This window comes from Mesoplodon bidens, assembly GCF_964165515.1.
Source record: "Mesoplodon bidens genome assembly, contig: HAP1_SCAFFOLD_118, whole genome shotgun sequence".
Lineage (NCBI taxonomy): Eukaryota > Metazoa > Chordata > Mammalia > Artiodactyla > Ziphiidae > Mesoplodon > Mesoplodon bidens.
Genome location: NW_027671260.1, coordinates 219,454 through 235,958, shown reverse-complemented (window position 1 = coordinate 235,958; position 16,505 = coordinate 219,454). Strand labels below are relative to the sequence as shown.

Sequence of the window (16,505 nt, the reverse complement as noted above, 5' to 3'; positions counted from 1 at the left end):
ACGCTAAAGCTATTCTGCCACCTTCCTTTGCAATGAGCGAATGCATTCTGTGCTGCCTGGATCCCATTGGGACCTCAGTTGGCTGTTTCTAAAGGGAGCTGAGGGGCAGCCTCAGAGGCTCTGCTCCGAGCAGGGACCTCTCACCTTCTGCTGCCTGATCGCCCTGGTGACCCTCTTCTCCTGGTGCAGCCACTCTTCCATGTGCGCCAGGGCCTCCTTCAGCAGCGCCTTTTCTTCGGCCTCTCTGGAGATGTCCTTCAGCTTTGCCACCTGTGACTGGTACATCTGAACCGACACTTTGCTCTGCCTGAGCACACGGGAGAGACAAAGTCTCTTTTCTCCTCAGCTTTCTCACTCACCACCAATGCTCCAGACCTGGAAGATCCTCAGAACACTTCCATATATGCCTGGCTTCGCGGTTTCCTTACAAGTGGGGGGAAGGCTGAAGATGTGGGGACTAGAGGGCAGAATAAATAGCCCATTGGCTGTGGACGTGCAGCACGAAGGGGGCAACGGTTATGCTACCAGCCCCTCCCAATTTCCCAGAGAGGGTGGGGGAACGGATACCACTGAAAATAGGATGGAATTACGAAAAGCACACACATGGTGAAACATCAGACACATTTATAAAAGGTGCACCTTATTCCTTAACAGTAGGGTACTTTAACTGCTGCTTTCTTGCCCAGAGACTTGGGTCCATCAGGCCCTGAGTCACCATCCCGCCTGCCCCCATCCACACCCAGGCCTCTGTCCTCTTGTCCTGGTCCCTACGGGTCTGCAGCTGCACCGAGGTTTAGCCTGGAGAACGGAGGCCTGGGCCTTTTGCCGGAGACATGGGCCACACATGAGCTGTTCAATGTCCTTCTCGTATCGTCTCAAAAGCTCTTCTTTTCTCTGCAGCTGGTTCTTGAGTAGGGTGATATTATCAAACACCAGGTACAGGTCTCTTTGTCGAAGCTGGTAGACTCTCTCCCTCTCTTTTGGGGAGAGGTGTTTCATGGACACGTGACCTGACATACCTTTGATGTTCACCAAAGTCCCGAGGGTTTTGCTCATGTCCATGTACTACGAGAAAGCATTTCTCAGGTAAGAGGCCTGGCCCAAGACCGCTGGTGGCCACTTTGAGGAGGCAAACATCTAACTCTGTTTCATTCATTTTCTGCAGTTGCAGAGAAGAAACACATGCTTTGCAAATGAGTGCATTTGGGGCTTTTAGTACGACTTTCATTTTCCCCCGCATCCATTTACACTATGCCTTTTTGAGAATTGGGGGGAAGTGGGGAGGGGGAATGACAACAGACATAAACATTCATTCTTACTACCCAGTCTTGCAAGGAATTGGGCTCTGCAATTTCCAGCCCATGCTGGGATAGGAGATGGGTCTCGTGGAGCTACTGTAACAACTAAACATGTATGTGGAGTTGATGTTTAAACTATCTGCAGGGCACGCACGTTTGGACAGGAGGGGACTGATGCTGGGTATACCTACCAGCTTTTCACTAAGATCTAAAGCGTCAGCCACATCCATTTTCCTTAACTTCTCAGAGACCATGATGGACCCTGGGCTGGAAAGGCCATTTTGAGGCTGAAATTAAAAAAAGAAGAAAAACTCTCTTGGCATTCCGTTATGATTTTCTACATCCAGAAGAATAAGCCAAAGAATAATGGAAGAACTGGAAAGATACTAAAGAATAATTTGAGAGAGTTAATTTTTTTAACATCTTTATTGGAGTATAATTGCTTTACAATGGTGTCTTAGTGTCTGCTGTATCAAAAAGTGAATCAGCTATACGTATCCATATATCCCCACATCCCCTGCCTCTTGAGTCTCCCTCCCACCCTCCCTATCCCACCCCACTAGGTAGACACACAGCACCAACCTGCTCTCCCTGTGCGATGCAGCTGCTTCCCACTAGCTATCTATTTTACCTTTGGTAGCGTGTGTGTGTATATATGTCCATGCCAAGAGAGTTGGTTTTAAATCCAGTCTGACTCTGTGAACTGCTTTCTTTATGACTGTGTTCCTACCCCTTCAGAGCACAACTGCCTTTGAAATGATGCATCACTTGTGCCGTTCTTTGGCCACCGTCTCGTCTGTCTTCCCTTTAGGCCAGTTGTTCTCAACCGGGGGTGACTCTGTCCACCCTACCCCCTCCAGGACATTTAGCAATGCCTGGACACATTTGTGGGTGTCATAATTGCTGCTGGCGTCTAGTGGGTAGAGGACAAGGATGCTGCTAAACACCCCACGATGCATAGGGCAGTCTCCCAAACAAAGAGTTACCTGGCTCAAAAAATCAGTACCGCTGATGTTGAGAAGAGAAGCTCCAGAAAAATGGGGACCATGCGGCTTTTGCTCACTATCTCCCTCCTTGTGCCCAGCATGGCACCTGGCAATGAGTGGTGCATAGTGGGCATGTTTGTTGAATGAACAAATGAAGGTTAAGTGGAAAATAGCCTCCCTCCTTTTTATTAAAGGAATCTCATTTCTGTGCAGCAGAAACCATACCCTCACAAAATTTGGCCCAACCTTCTCCTAGCTCTGGAACCTGGTGGGTGGGCATCACTTCAGACCCTTTCCAGAGACAATGCAGATAGTGTTTGCAGCTGCATCTCCCTAAGACCCCAACCAGCCAGCTGGCTGCTGGAAGGCCAAATGACTGCATGGAATGGCCACCAGTCTGAATAGGTTACCCGATCTGAACGACTACAAATAACCATAATAAGCCTCCTTAAAAAATAAATTGGCTTTTAAAGCTTGCCATGAGCACCTCTTAGCCCTAGCATTTGTTGGCACTACCCTGAAAACCTCTGAGATTAAAAACAAAACAACTAAAAAACTATAATGGCCCCCAAAGTGACTGTGGTAGATAAGAGTGGACATATTTGTCTATGTATCTATGGAGATGAGAATAAAAGAGGGTATCTGAAGATGACAATAAACCGGGCAGATCTGCTGCAAAAAGAACCTGAGATGCTGTTCAGTGTCTTCAGCTACCCTGAGCTGCATCCTCTGTACCTCTCCAGACGCCCCCTCTTTTCCTGAGGGGAGGGTCACTAAGGAAGAGCCTGGGCTACAGGATCCAAGCACACAGTCCCCACCCGGTCTCTGCAGGCTCGCAGACAGACCACCAGGGACACACCGCTGGTGTGTCTTCAATCATTATTCTGTGACCTTGGGTGAGGTACTTGACCTCCTGAAGCCTTACTTTTTCTTATCTGTTAAATGGGGACAATAATAGTAACTATGACCCAAGGCTGCTACGATGGTTAAATGACATAAGGCATGGAGCCGGCTGAGCTCAACGCCTGGCACACAGTAAGCAGTTCACAGATGTCAGCTATTCTTCCTCCTCCTCTTTCATTTAATTACTGCCAACCTTGGAGGATTGAGAGTTAGGAGGTTTCCTGCTCTGTGGTGTCAGTGGTGGGATGAGGGCTTGTTGCCAAGGAGAAGGTCTTGGAAGCAGGACCATCAGGACGTGAGATCCAGCTGAGCTCCCCACCTGGAGACGGTCCCTCTACTCCCAACCTCAGAGAAGGAAGGTTCGATTTTATCAGGAAGACCAACAAGTTTCTGAAGACTCACATCTCTAGACGTGTGAGTAAATGTCTAGAAAAATTGTAGGAGAAAATGCTGGTACAGAGAGGATGGCTTTATTATGTTTTCCAAAAGCTGGTTTAGACTAGCTGCCGCAGCAAGCCATGCTGGCCTGAGCTGTCCATTGTCATGTGTCAGTCAAACACCTGATCAAACATCCATTTAGGATACAGGGCACCTTCAACCTAACAATCAAATTACTTCTGAAAATCCTGGAAAACACGAACTATGCTCCCTAAGAAAGGAAGGTTTTCTTGGATAATACTCTTTAAATACTGTTTGACAATAATAACTATCATCTATTAAAGTGCTCGCTATGAGCTAGGCACTGGGATAAGCACTTTACATAATGATCTCCTTTAATTTTTCCATCATCATTTTACAGCTGGGAAAATGAAGTCCCAGAAAGGTTAGGAGGCTGCCCAAGGTCACAGAGCTTGCAGAGCTGGGATTAGGACACAGGTCTCTGATTCTAGAACCTGTGTCTTCTTAATCATCATGGCTCCCTTCTGCTGCCATTTATGTGTTCATGTTTTTCAGTTTATAGCAAAAAGCAAATGTTAGGCAAGCTCATGACATACTGTTGTACATTAGCTTGTTGGATATTTTCTGCAGAATATAACATGTGATGTGAAAAGGAGGGCCCAGAGATTGACCTGGCCAGCATCAGTGCAATGCTATATCATGCTGTACATGATGGGAAGCCGCCTTTCTATTCAAACATTGGATCGCTGGTACGGCCAGGCACCGATCAGTCCATACAGGTGCCAGCCCATCAGGGAGGACCTGGCCTCGAACCAATGATGTATACAGTGGTGCCAGGGCACACGGCTCGTGTCTGTCCTCATGCCCACCCTCCCCACATGTCAGTCAATGCAGAGACAAAGTTTCTTTGGTTACCGTTCCGATCTCTACTCTTGAAAAAGTTGGCAAGTCAGGTTTTACATCCAATATTTTCCGAACATTTTTTTCCATCCCGAGGGTCTTTAAGTCTAGAAATGATCCATCCATGTGGTCCTTGTGATCTATAAAAGAAATAATTTACACTCAAGAAAGGCTCAGGAAGAAGTTACTGCATGTAAAAGTCACAGCTGCTATTTACTGGACACTTACCACAGGCCAGTACTAATTAGCTCACCATCCTCCCTTGGCAGGTGAGGCATCGAGGCCCAGAGAGGTGAAATGACTTGTCCAAGGCCACACAGCTCATATGAGGCTGCAGCCTCCCAGGGCGGGGGCACTGAGGGGGAACCTTCGGCCACAGGTGTGAGGATGGCTTGAACCCAGGCTTCTGTGTCCTAGCCCAGGGCTCCACCCAGCAGCAAGCTTGGTTTCTTGAAAGCCCTATTCCCTCTAAAAAGGGTATTTATCCTGGGAAGTTCCCCAAGGTTGGTCCTTGCACACCATCCGTCTATGAAAGAGTCCCAGGGGAGGCGCCATCATTCACCTGGTGTCATCACTGCTTGGCTGAGGCCCCACTGGGCGTGGGCATGCGTGGGTATGCAGAGTTGGAGGGGATGGCGTGTCAGAATGGAAGAGGTGGTTGGGTGAATGATGCCTCCCCCCCAAAGATGTCTGGGTCCTAATCCTTAGAGCCTATGAACATTACCTGACAGGGCAGAAGGACCTTTGCAGATGTGATGAAGGTAAGGATCTTGAGATGCGGGCTTATCCTGGATTAGCTGGGGGGACCCAACAATAGGCGCATGGGTTCTTACAAGAAGCAGACACAGGGAGTCTGACTACAGACAGAGACGGTGTTGTGACAGAAGCAGAGAGTTGAAGGTGCTCCTCTGCCGTGAGCCAAGAAAAGCGGGGAATTTTTACTTCCTCGCCTTTTCCAGTCTAGAGGCTAGAAAAGGAAAGGAAACGGATTCTTTCCTAGAGCCTCCAGAAGGAACCAGCCCCTTGCCTTTACCTTAGCGAAACTGATTTTGGACCTTTGGCCTCCAGAACTGTAAAAGAATAAATATGAGTGGTGTTAAGCCCCTAAGTTTGTGGTAATTTGTTAGAACAGCCATAGGAAACTAATATGGGGGGTGAAGGCAGGAGGTAGGATGAGAGGTGGGGAAATGCAGTGCATGTTCTGGAAGAGCTTAATTGGGGTAGAGCAGATGATGGGGGAGGGGAGGAGTAGAGGGAAGAGTCGGGATGGAAAGCTGAGCTCAGTTTGTGGCCAGCCTAGAACAGTAGCCCAAAGAGTATAAACTTGATTTAAACATCACTGAAATGTCACGAGTGTGACCTGTGTGCCCGGCCCTCTGCCAAGCCATCAATGCATCACCCCACTGTATTGTCCTGGCATCGCCTCCTTTTACACATGAGGCAGTCGGGCTCTGAGACCTGTGGCTGCTGGACGCCACACAGCTGGCAAATGGCTGAGCCAGGGCTTGGGATCACAGTGGTGTGACTCCAGGGTCTGAGTCACTGCTATTTCAGCTTCTGATGGAGCAGTGAGTTGGCTTAATGAAGGGTGATTTTTTTTTTCAGAAAAATAACTGGGATGCATTAGAGACGAAGGAGCCAGCAGCATTTCTCAACTGCAGCATCTCGACGTGTTGGGCTGGACAGTCCTCGTTGTGGGAGCCGTCCTGGGCACCGTAGGACGTTTAGCAGCATCCCTGGCCTCCACCTACTGGCTGCCAGGAGCATCACCCACCCAAGCTGTAATTATCAAAGATGAGAGGGTTTCAAGAAAGCAAACCGAGAGGGTTGGGTAGGCCAGAGAGAACATGGCGGGGGGAGGAAGCTGGGGCTTCAGTGCAGGGGGGGCCACGTCAGTTGCCAAAGAGGCAAAGACAATGTGGGAAGTTGGTGGTGAGCACACAGGGTGTAATGCACTTCAAGGTCTTAGTGGGACAGGAGTACAAGCAGTAGAAAAGGAGCTAAGGAAGCAGTGGTCCCAGTGAAGATACACCAGCTTGAAGTGCATACTTGATGATGAAGGAGAAAGATGGAGTGGGAGGCTGTAGACGCTGAAGAAGGAGGTCGTGATTCAGGAGCTTGTTCACAAGGTCGTCTGGGAGGGAGAGAGAAGGGGAGACTCAGGGAGGGAAGAGCTGCATTTGGAAAGAGAACATAGTGAGGGAAGATGGAGGGAAAGGAGGAAAGGTGGGTGCGGAGAGAGACAGGAGGGGAGCTGAACCGGCTCGTGCCTGGGCCCTTGACCTCTGACAATGCCACTTGCTGAGAATTTCCAGCTTGGAAGAGTGAGAATAATAATATTATAATAATAGCTATTCAGTATTAACCACTTGCCATGTGCCAGGCACCATGCCAGAAGTTTACCACGTGATATTTTCTGATCATTACAAACAGCCCAGGAAGGAAATGTGTTTGCATTTATAGGTGAGACACAGACGCCCAGCAAGGTTCAGCTATGGAGCTGGTAAGCAGTAGGATCAGAATTCAGACCTAGGTCTGTCATTCTCTTTTCAGAGAGACTAGAGGCTGGAGAGTGAAGGGCTGGGCTGGCTGATGTGAAGGGTGCGTGAGGAGAGGGGCGCTGGGCGGATCCCGAGATGGCAGAGATGGGTGATGCGGACTTGGGCTGTTGGAAAGAGGGATTTTCTTCTCTGGGAGAAGAAGCAATTCTTGATTATAGTTCTGGATACAAAAGTTACACATGCCTGTTACACAAATCCAAACAGGGCAGAAACCCATAAAGTGGAAAGTGTCCCCCCGCTGTATCCTCAGTGGCCGGCACACAGTGGGGCTGCAATAAATAGTTGTTGAACGACTGCGGGAAAGTCATGGTTCACGCAGTCTCATCATGCTGGGATAATACTCTCAACACTTTTATGTCTTTTCCTTCAGTTTTCTCCTGTGGTCGGATATTGGCATTTGAAAAAAAAAAAAGAAAAAAAAGAGAGAACACTGTGCATATTGTATTACAACTTTCTTTTTTTTCACATAAAAATACTGCATATCTTGGATATCTGAGAAAGAGCGATCTTCTATGTATGCAGGGAATCCTTTTATTTGCAACAAAGTCTTGCAGAAATAGACACAATCAACTGAGCTTGCAAAGATCAATGTAAAAAGTCCTTTCTTTCCCTTATCAAAAGAAGCTGAGAAACCAGGCAGGAGGAGAGGGGAGCTGACTTTTAAGGTCCTCCTTAGATGTTTCCTGTCTTCCAGTGGGACCACACAGTAATCCTTCACTAATCAGATTTTTTTTTTTTTTAGGTCGCAGCTTTTTTACTTTTTAATTGAGATATAGTCAATGTAAAATATTGTATGTTTCAGGTGTACAACATAGTGATTCACAATTTTTAAAGGTTATATTCCATTTATAGTTATAAAATATTGGCTATGGGCTTCCCTGGTGGCGCAGTGGTTGAGAGTCTGCCTGCTAATGCAGGGGACACGGGTTCAGGCCCTGGTCTGGGAGGATCCCAAATGCCGCGGAGCGACTAGGACCGTGAGCCGCAACTACTGAGCCTGTGCGTCTGGAGCCTGTGTTCCACAACGAGAGAGGCCGCGATAGTGAGAGGCCAGCGCACCACAATGAGGAGTGGCCCCCGCTTGCCACAAATAGAGAAAGCCCTCGCACAGAAACGAAAACCCAAGACAGCCAAAAAAATAAATAAATAAACAAATGTGGGGTTTAAAAAAAAAAGAAAAAAAAATTAGGAAAAACTGAAATTAAAAAAAATATATTGGCTATATTCCCTGTGCTGTAAAATATATCATTGTAGCTTATTTATTTTATACATAGTAGTTTGTACCTCTTTTTTTGAAATTGGAGTATAGCTGCTTTACGATGTTGTGTTAGTTTCAACTGTACAGCAACGTGAATCAGCTCTATGTATTCATATATCCCCTCTTTTTTGAATTTCCTTCCCATTCTGGTCACAAAAGGATGGAATGCTTCATGAATTTCCGTGTCATCCTTGCACAGGGGCCATGTTAATCTTCTCTGTATTGTTCCAATTTTAGTATATGTGCTGCTGAAGTGAGCACGGTAGTTTGTTCCTCTTATTTCCCTACCTCTAACTTGTCCCTCCCCCTTTCCCGCTCCCCACTGGTAACCACTAGTTTGTTTTCTATATCTGTGAGTCTATTTCTTTTTTTCTTATATTCACTAGTTTTATTTTTTAGATTCCACATAAAAGTGGTATCATACAGTATATGTCTTTCTCTGTCTGACTTATTTCACTAAGCATAGTACCCTCCAAGTCCATCCATGTTGCTGCAAATGGCAAAATTGCATTCTTTTTTATGGCTGTGTAGTATTCCACTGCATATATAGATATAGATATAGATATAGATATAGATATAGATATAGATATAGATATATCACATCTATTTTTGGGGGGTGGCCACACCATGCAGCTTGTGGGATCTTAGTTCCCCAACCAGGGACTGAACCTGGGCCGTAGCAGTGAAAGCGTCAACTCCTATCCACTGGAGCGCCAGGGAATTCCCTATTGCATCTTCTTTATCCACTCATCTGTTGATGGGCACTTAGGTTGCTTTCATGTCTTGGCTATGGTAAATAATGCTGCTATGAACATTGGGGTGCATGTATCTTTTTGAATTAGTGTTTTCCATTTTAGGGGAATAAATACCCAGGAGTGGAATTGCTGGATCATGTGGTAGTTCTATTTTTAGTGTTTTGAGAAACCTTCAAACTGTTTTCCGTAGTGGCCACACCAATTTACATTTCCACCAACAGTGTACAAGGGTTCCCTTTTCTCCATATCCTCGCCAACAGTTGTTATTTGTGTTCTTTTTGGTGACGGCCATTCTGACAGGTGTTAGGTGATATCTTAACCAATCAGATCTTTAGTAGTGACCCCAATCTCCTGGGCTGCTCATGACATGATCCAACAATAGTTACTCAACCTGGATTTCCCTGAGGGATTTATTTCAGGATTTTACAGACCTAGCTCGTTACATGCGTTTTTTCCCTTAGGACAATATTTCAAAAGGCAGGTAGTATGGTGGTTCAGAGCAGGGGCTTTGAGGTCAGAGGGACCTGGATGGAGTCCCAGCTTTACCACTCGGCAGCTAGGAAATGCAGCCCATTGTCAAGAGCCGAGAAAGAAGGCCTGGGAAGAGAACTGAGTGCTCACGGCTAAGAAAATCTGACTAGCTGTCAAATAGAGATGCGGCAGGGGTCACAGGTAAAGGCACCTCGGCGTGAGTAAATCAAGCTGCCCTGCCTGTGCGCATACCCATCTGCTTGCCATCCGCATTTAGTTCACATTCAATCAACAAGTATTCAAGGCTGATGCGGATGGCAGCTACCGTTTCCTAAGGCTTATGTGTGACCCCATGATTTGGGTACCACGTCGTTTAATCCTCACAACTACCTGGTGAGATCTTAACCCCATTTTATAACCAAGTAAACAGAGGCACACAGAAGTCGAGACCTGCTCACACAATGAGTAAGCGCACACTTGAGAGTCACACCTTAGCAGCTGGTCTCCAAAGCCTGAACTCAGACTTATTTGCTCTAATGCAAATGGGGCTTTGCTGGGGCGAGGCCCACGGTGCGCATCAGACACCCTTCACTCCAGGGAATGAAACTCTCAGGTTTGTCTCTGTTCAAGTTAACGACAGAACCTGTCCTCTAGGAACTGGGCATGTACCTGGTACCCCTCTGGATCTTCAGAGGGCATGTGGGGTCACAGAAAAATCACAAGTGCTAGGATCACAACGACCTCAGTTTGAGTCCTGACCCTACCATGTACCAGCTGTGTGACTTTGAGCAAGTTCCTTAATGTTATTGATACTCAGTTTCCTTACTTGCAAAATAAAGACGACAATAGTACCTGGCTCATTGGGCTGTTGGAAGATGAAAGTACACAGTACATGTAAAACAACTAACACAGTGACAAGTACCGAGGAGGAATTAAACAAACCATGGTTCCTACCCTCCTCTTAGGAACTGTGAACACACAAGGCTCTTAGGACTGCTTGTGTATGGTGATGAGTGACTGGGGGATCCCCTGCTGGCCTCAGTAATGGGAAGTACCTTGAATCACTTATCATGGTGGTCTAACACATAAAAAGTTTTTGAGCCAGCTTCTTTTTTTTTTTTTTTTTAGCGGTACGTGGGCCTCTCACTGTTGTGGCCTCTCCTGTTGCGGAGCACAGGCTCCGGACGCGCAGGCTCAGCAGCCATGGCTCACGGGCCCAGCCGCTCCGCGGCATGTGGGATCTTCCCGGACCGGGGCACGAACCCGTGTCCCCTGCATCAGCAGGCGGACTCTCAACCACTGTGCCACCAGGGAAGCCCCTGATGGCTTAATTTTGCAACCCATGTTTCTTTACGGTAATGTAAGACTAGATTTAGAGACAGAGGCTTCAGTGACTCCTGAAGCCTGGGGAGGGGACAGTGCACACATTGCTTGGCCCCGCTATTACTAGGATAGAGATCATGACCTTTCCTTGTTTTAGTTCTGATTTTGAAGAACAGCTAGAACTGTGGGCCACATCTCTCTTGGTTTCACGCACACTCAGACCCTGCCATGATTACAACAACAGTAATACAGTGGTTGGGGAGGGTCTGGGTTGCCAGGAGAAATGCAACGCCCCTCTTCTCTATGCTCTCTGTGAGGGGCAGGCACTTACAGAAAAGTTAATCTTGATTTTGCCTCTCTTTTTTTTCTTAAACCCCACATTTGTTTATTTATTTATTTATTTTTGCTGTGTTGGGTCTTCGTTTCTGTGAGAGGGCTTCATCTAGTTGCAGCAAGCAGGGGCCACTCTTCATCGCGGTGCGCGGGCCTCTCACTATCGCAGCGTCTCTTGTTGTGGAGCACAGGCTCCAGACGCGCAGGCTCAGTAGTTGTGGCTCACGGGCCTAGCTGCTCCGCGGCATGTGGGATCCTCCCAGACCAGGGCTCGAACCCGTGTCCCCTGCATTAGCAGGCAGACTCCCAACCACTGTGCCACCAGGGAAGCCTTGCCTTTCTTTTTAAACACATTTAAAAGAAATTTGCACCACCTTCTGGATTACCTTAGACATATCCTGGCTGGGGTTGTTTAATCACCGGAGTTGAAAATCACTCCTCTATTCTCATTCATTATTGCAAGAATGTCAAGTTTGTGCAGCCTCCCTGGAGAGCGCTTTGGCAAGAAGGATCAACGGTAAATGTTGGAGTTTCCCAGGTGTGGCCCTGGGCTCTCCTTTCTCATTCAATACTTTCTTCCTAGTGATACCATTCACACGTATGGCTTTAATCACCATCCATCCATCCACCCGTCCATCCATCCCATCTGACTAAGCACCCGCTATGTGGCACATGTTCTTCTGGGTTCCGGGGCCACATCACTGATACGGTTGGATATCCAGGGTGACAGCTGCATCCTTGGCACCTCACTTTGGATGTCTACAGGCACCTCACACTCATCTTCCCTCTCAAACCTGGTCCTCCTGTTGCATTCCTTACTCTGGATTTTAGTGAAGGAACCACATCTGTACTTTTAACACAAGCCAGAAACCTGGAGATCTGTAGCCCCCTTTCTCTCCATCACTTCCCTTCTAGCCATATCTAACTCCATCACTGAGGCCTGTTGATTCATCTCTTAAATGCCCCTGGAATCTTCTCTCTTGCTCCGTCCCCTCCATTGCCACAGTGAGGGCCACCATCGTGTCTTGTGACAGCCTCCTAACTGCTCTCCCGGGGTTCTGTGCTGGCCACCTTCCTGTACATTTTCCACTCGTGGCCAAGACGACTGTCTCCAAATGCAAGCCTGTTCCATCAGTTTCTTCCTTAAAACCTTTCGTGGGCTTCTCTCTGCTCTCAGGTTAAAGCAGAGCTTCTTACCAGGGCTCTGCAAGCCCCCGGCCACAACATGATACAGCCCCTGTGGACCTCCTTCACCAGTCCCTGCCCTCCGCCTCCATTTCTTTAAGCCCCTTGAGTTCTCCATGCTTCCTTCGATCCCACCACGCTGCTCCCTCCACCCAGAATGCCCTCCCCTCCCCTCTTTGGCAAATAACTCCTATGCACCCTGCAGTTGCCCTGCCGTCCCTGACCAGGTCAGAGCCCTGCACTTCTTCAAAGCAACTGTCATGATTAAAATTTTACATGTGAGAGATTTTTCAGTTAAGGCCCCACCCTATTCCTCCCTGAGACCCTAAGATCTACAAGCACAGGGAGAGTGCCTGTTAGTTCCCCAACATTTTATAATGAAAGATTTCAAATGTACAGCGAACAGGGAGGAATTTTACAGCCAACATCCATATACCCCATAACCTGGATTCTACCTGTTTCTGACCCCATTATATTTCCAACCTGCACTGTGCCTGGTATCTAGGAGGCCTGCGATAAATCTTTGTTGAATGAAAGTGGTTCATATCCTTCCACATCTAGGATGATAAAGATAAGATGAACAGGTATGTGTGAATAATATTTATGTCAGCCTCATCTATTAAGTGTGAAAAACTGGAAGCAACTTAAATGCCCATGATAGAGGACTGGCTAAATAAATTACGGTACATCCTTCAGAATGGGGTTCCTTGCCATCAGTGACAGCGATGATGTAGATCTGTGTGTATTGACATTGAAGGATGCTCCAGATGTACTGTTAGGAATGAAACTAAAGGAAATTGGGTATAATATGACATTATTCTTTTGTAAAGTTAAAAAATCAATACACGTGGATAGGTAGTGCCTATTTTATGCCAGGTACTATTCTAAGTACTTTACATATATCAATGCATTTTAATCCTCACAAAAATCCTACGGGGTGAGTATTCCCTATTATCCCCATTTGACAGGTAAAGAAACAGGCACAGAGAGGGGAAGTAACTTGCCTAGAATCACACAGCTCTTTCCATGGGAAAATGCCCTGGAAGTTCCACACAAAATATGATAGTAGTGAAGATACCAAACACTAGCGAGGATGTGAAGCAACAGGAACTCTCATTCATTGTTCGCGGGAACGCAAAACAGCCACTTTGGAAAAGAGTTTTGTGGTTTTCTTAAAAACTAAACGTACTCTACGGACTTGCCTGGTGGCGTAGTGGTTAAGAATCCGCCTGCCAATGCAAGGGACACAGGGTCAAGCCCTGGTCTGGGAAGATCCCGCATGCCGCAGAGCAACTAAGCCTGTGTGCCACAACTACTGAGCCCGCGTGCCACAACTACTGAAGCCTGCGCACCTAGAGACCATGCAACGCAACAAGAGAAGCCACTGCAATGAGAAGCCCGTGCACCACAAGGAAGAGTAGCCCCCGCTTGCGGTAACTAGAGAAAGCCCATGCGCAGCAATGAAGACCCAACGCAGCCAAAAATAAATAAAATAAAATAAATTAAAATTAAAAAAAACACCTAAATGTACTCTAACCACACGATTCAGCAACCGCGCCCTTGGTATTTACTCAAAGGAGTTGAAAACATGTCCACACAAAACCCTGCACGTGGACGTTTATGGCAGCTTTATTCATAACTGCCAAAACTTGGAAGCCACCAGGATGTCCTTCAGTAGGTGAATGGAAAATGGAATATTATTGGGCACTTAAAAAGAAAAAAAGAGCTATTAAGCCATGCAAAGACTTGGAGGAAACGAAAATGCATATTACTAAATAAAAGAAACTAATCTGAAAAGTTGTATGATTCCAACTACATGATATCCTGGAAAAGGCAAAAACTATGGCGACGGTAAAAAGATATGTGGTTGCCAGGGGCTGCGCGGGGGCTGGGAGGGAGCACAGAGGATTTTCAGGGCAGTGAAACTATTCTTTTTTTTTGGGGGGGGGATAGGTTCTTTTATTTGAAATAAAAATGTCCAGTTTTGAAAAGAAAAGAAGGTTTCTAAAAAACATAAGTCCTCAAACCACAGGTTTCCACAGGTTGACGAGTTGAATTCCTGAACACTGCAGAGGGATTACTGGAGATGTTGATTACTTAAGGCACTAATAGGAAGGCACTGAAGAACAGCAGGGCCAGGCTTCAATCAGACAAATGTGCGCTGCCCTGGAGGAATTGCATAGGCTGGCTTTGAAGTTGGCTTCTCCTTTGCTTCTTTTTATTTTGTTAAACTTGTAGCTTTACTTTCCTCAATTTCTAGAATATCAGTTTCTAGATATTTGGGTTTATAGGTTATCATCATTTTGCTTTATTACCACGTCCCTGATCTGTAACTTCACCCACCCCACTTCCCCTCTATGGACTCCACAGGTGGCTTTTAATGAATTCTCTGTCCTTTCCGTTACTGTGTAGTTACAGAGTGACCTGAGAAGTGAAACTCATAAATCGAGTTGACCTAATACCAGGGCTTTGTGCACAGAATCCACCAATCTGCTCAGAGATGGCCTGATCTGAACCACATCCCCCACCATGCTCCCCGGCTTCTGCTTAGGGCAGTAGATTTGGGATCAAAGGCACCTTCAGGACTGGACCATCTTCCCGGTGGAGCATCGTGATTTACAGGGCCTCTGGGTCCTCCCCGGGGTGGGCCTCATTATTGGTGGACCTGCTGGTCTCAGGACTTAATGAAGCTCAGGTTGTTGATGTCTCATCGCAGAAAGAATTCAGTGAGAGACAAAGTGATAGGTAAGACGTGGACTTATTTAGAGAGAAACACACTCCACAGACAGAGCGTGGGCCATCTCAGAAGGCGAGAAAGGCCAGGGCAGTGAAACGATTCTGTATGATATTATAATGGTGGATACATGTCATCACACATTTGTCCAAGCCCAAACCCATAGGATGTACAACAGCAAGAGTGACCCCTACACAGCACTGTAAATCAACTACACTCCAATAAAATTAAAATGAAAAAGAGTGAACCCTAATATAAACCATGGACTTGGGGTGATTAGGATGTGTCAATGTAGGTTCATCAGTCCTGACAACTGTACCTCTCTGGTGCTGATGCTGATACATGGGGGAGGCTGTGTATGAGTGGGGACAGGGGGTACCTGGGAAATCTCTGTATCATCCTCTCAATTTTGCCATGAACATAAAGCTGCTCTGAAAAACGTCTCTGCTCTCTCTATGTATATATAGGGTTACTTCTGAGAGAGAAGATTGAGCGTAATTTCGATTTTTCCTGTTGACTCTGTCACGTCTCCTTTTTCTCCAGTATCACGTCTCACTTGTGTACTTTTTTCCAGGAACACTGCTTCTCAAGTGGTGAAGCAAAGTGAAGTCTGGAGAAGGGAACACTTGGCCACATACCTAAGAAGCCTCCCTCAACAGATGTCCCATCGTGATCAGATTCAACGCAATAGTTCAGTCATGTAACTATGTGAGAAAAGAGTTTCAATCACCTTTGTCGGAGCTGGAGAACTGGATCCCCACCTCGTGGAGGAGATGCTCCGTTTCCTCCAGCCAGGACAGTGACAGGCGCAAGATGTCCAGCGCCACCTTCTGGAGCCCTGAGACAGGTGGGCTGACCTGCAGGTGCTGCAGGAGGTCGACCTCCTTCTTCAGGTCATTGCTACAGCAAGACATTGTCATGCATGCCTGGAAAGAGATGAGGTCGTGAGGAGCCTGGGCACCATCGCCAGTAATACCACCTGATGGCTGTGACCCGCACAGAGCAGTGTTCTTGACGGGCCCGTGAAGCAGGCAGAGCCGTATGTTGGCCGCCCTGTGACGGCCCAGTTCTACTTCCCTTTTTTGGGGGGCGGAAGGAAGGAGGCAGCTTTTATTTCACGTGCACTCTAATTGGGACTCTGGATGGTCAAAGAGACCCTTTGTTTAGGTATAGGCAATTCCAAAGCCAAATTGCCAAGGACGATTTGGCTGAAAGGGGAAGCAAATTTGGTTACAGAATTCCTGCTGAGATCAACACACAAGCTGGTCATAAAGTGCGGTTTCCTGATTTGAAAGAGTGCTGACAAGCCAACATTTGCCCAGACTCCCCAGATAGCAGCTGCATATTTCCAGAGAAAGCAGAAGCAGCTGCCTGATGTGATAAGCTGGATCCCTGCATG

General features: G+C 47.0%; 1 protein-coding gene and 1 pseudogene across 2 annotated transcripts in view; one reads left to right on the top strand and one right to left on the bottom strand.

The window, feature by feature from the left end:
• The window catches only part of LOC308611648 (centrosomal protein of 78 kDa-like), a 400,758-nt pseudogene that overhangs the window by 302,662 nt on the left and 81,591 nt on the right, over positions 1-16,505 (top strand). The gene's annotated exons all lie outside the window — the stretch shown is intronic.
• On the bottom strand, positions 1,203-16,033 carry LOC308611633 (uncharacterized protein). The gene is made up of 3 exons (XM_081260345.1): positions 15,837-16,033; positions 4,502-4,626; positions 1,203-1,585 (listed from the first exon to the last, which is right to left on the bottom strand). The coding sequence occupies exons 1-3, from the start codon at positions 16,024-16,026 to the stop codon at positions 1,319-1,321; spliced, it is 582 nt and encodes a 193-aa protein (XP_081116471.1). The 5' UTR covers positions 16,027-16,033; the 3' UTR covers positions 1,203-1,318.

Excerpts from the sequence above, each read along its gene's own strand:
- LOC308611633 (XM_081260345.1), bottom strand. The coding sequence starts at position 16,026 with ATGACAATGTCTTGCTGTAGCAATGACCTGAAGAAGGAGGTCGACCTC. Across the intron at positions 4,627-15,836 it reads GTTCTCCAGCTCCGACAAAG|ATCACAAGGACCACATGGAT; the intron begins GTGATTGAAACT and ends TTTCTTTTATAG. Across the intron at positions 1,586-4,501 it reads CAAGAGTAGAGATCGGAACG|CCTCAAAATGGCCTTTCCAG; the intron begins GTAACCAAAGAA and ends TTTTAATTTCAG.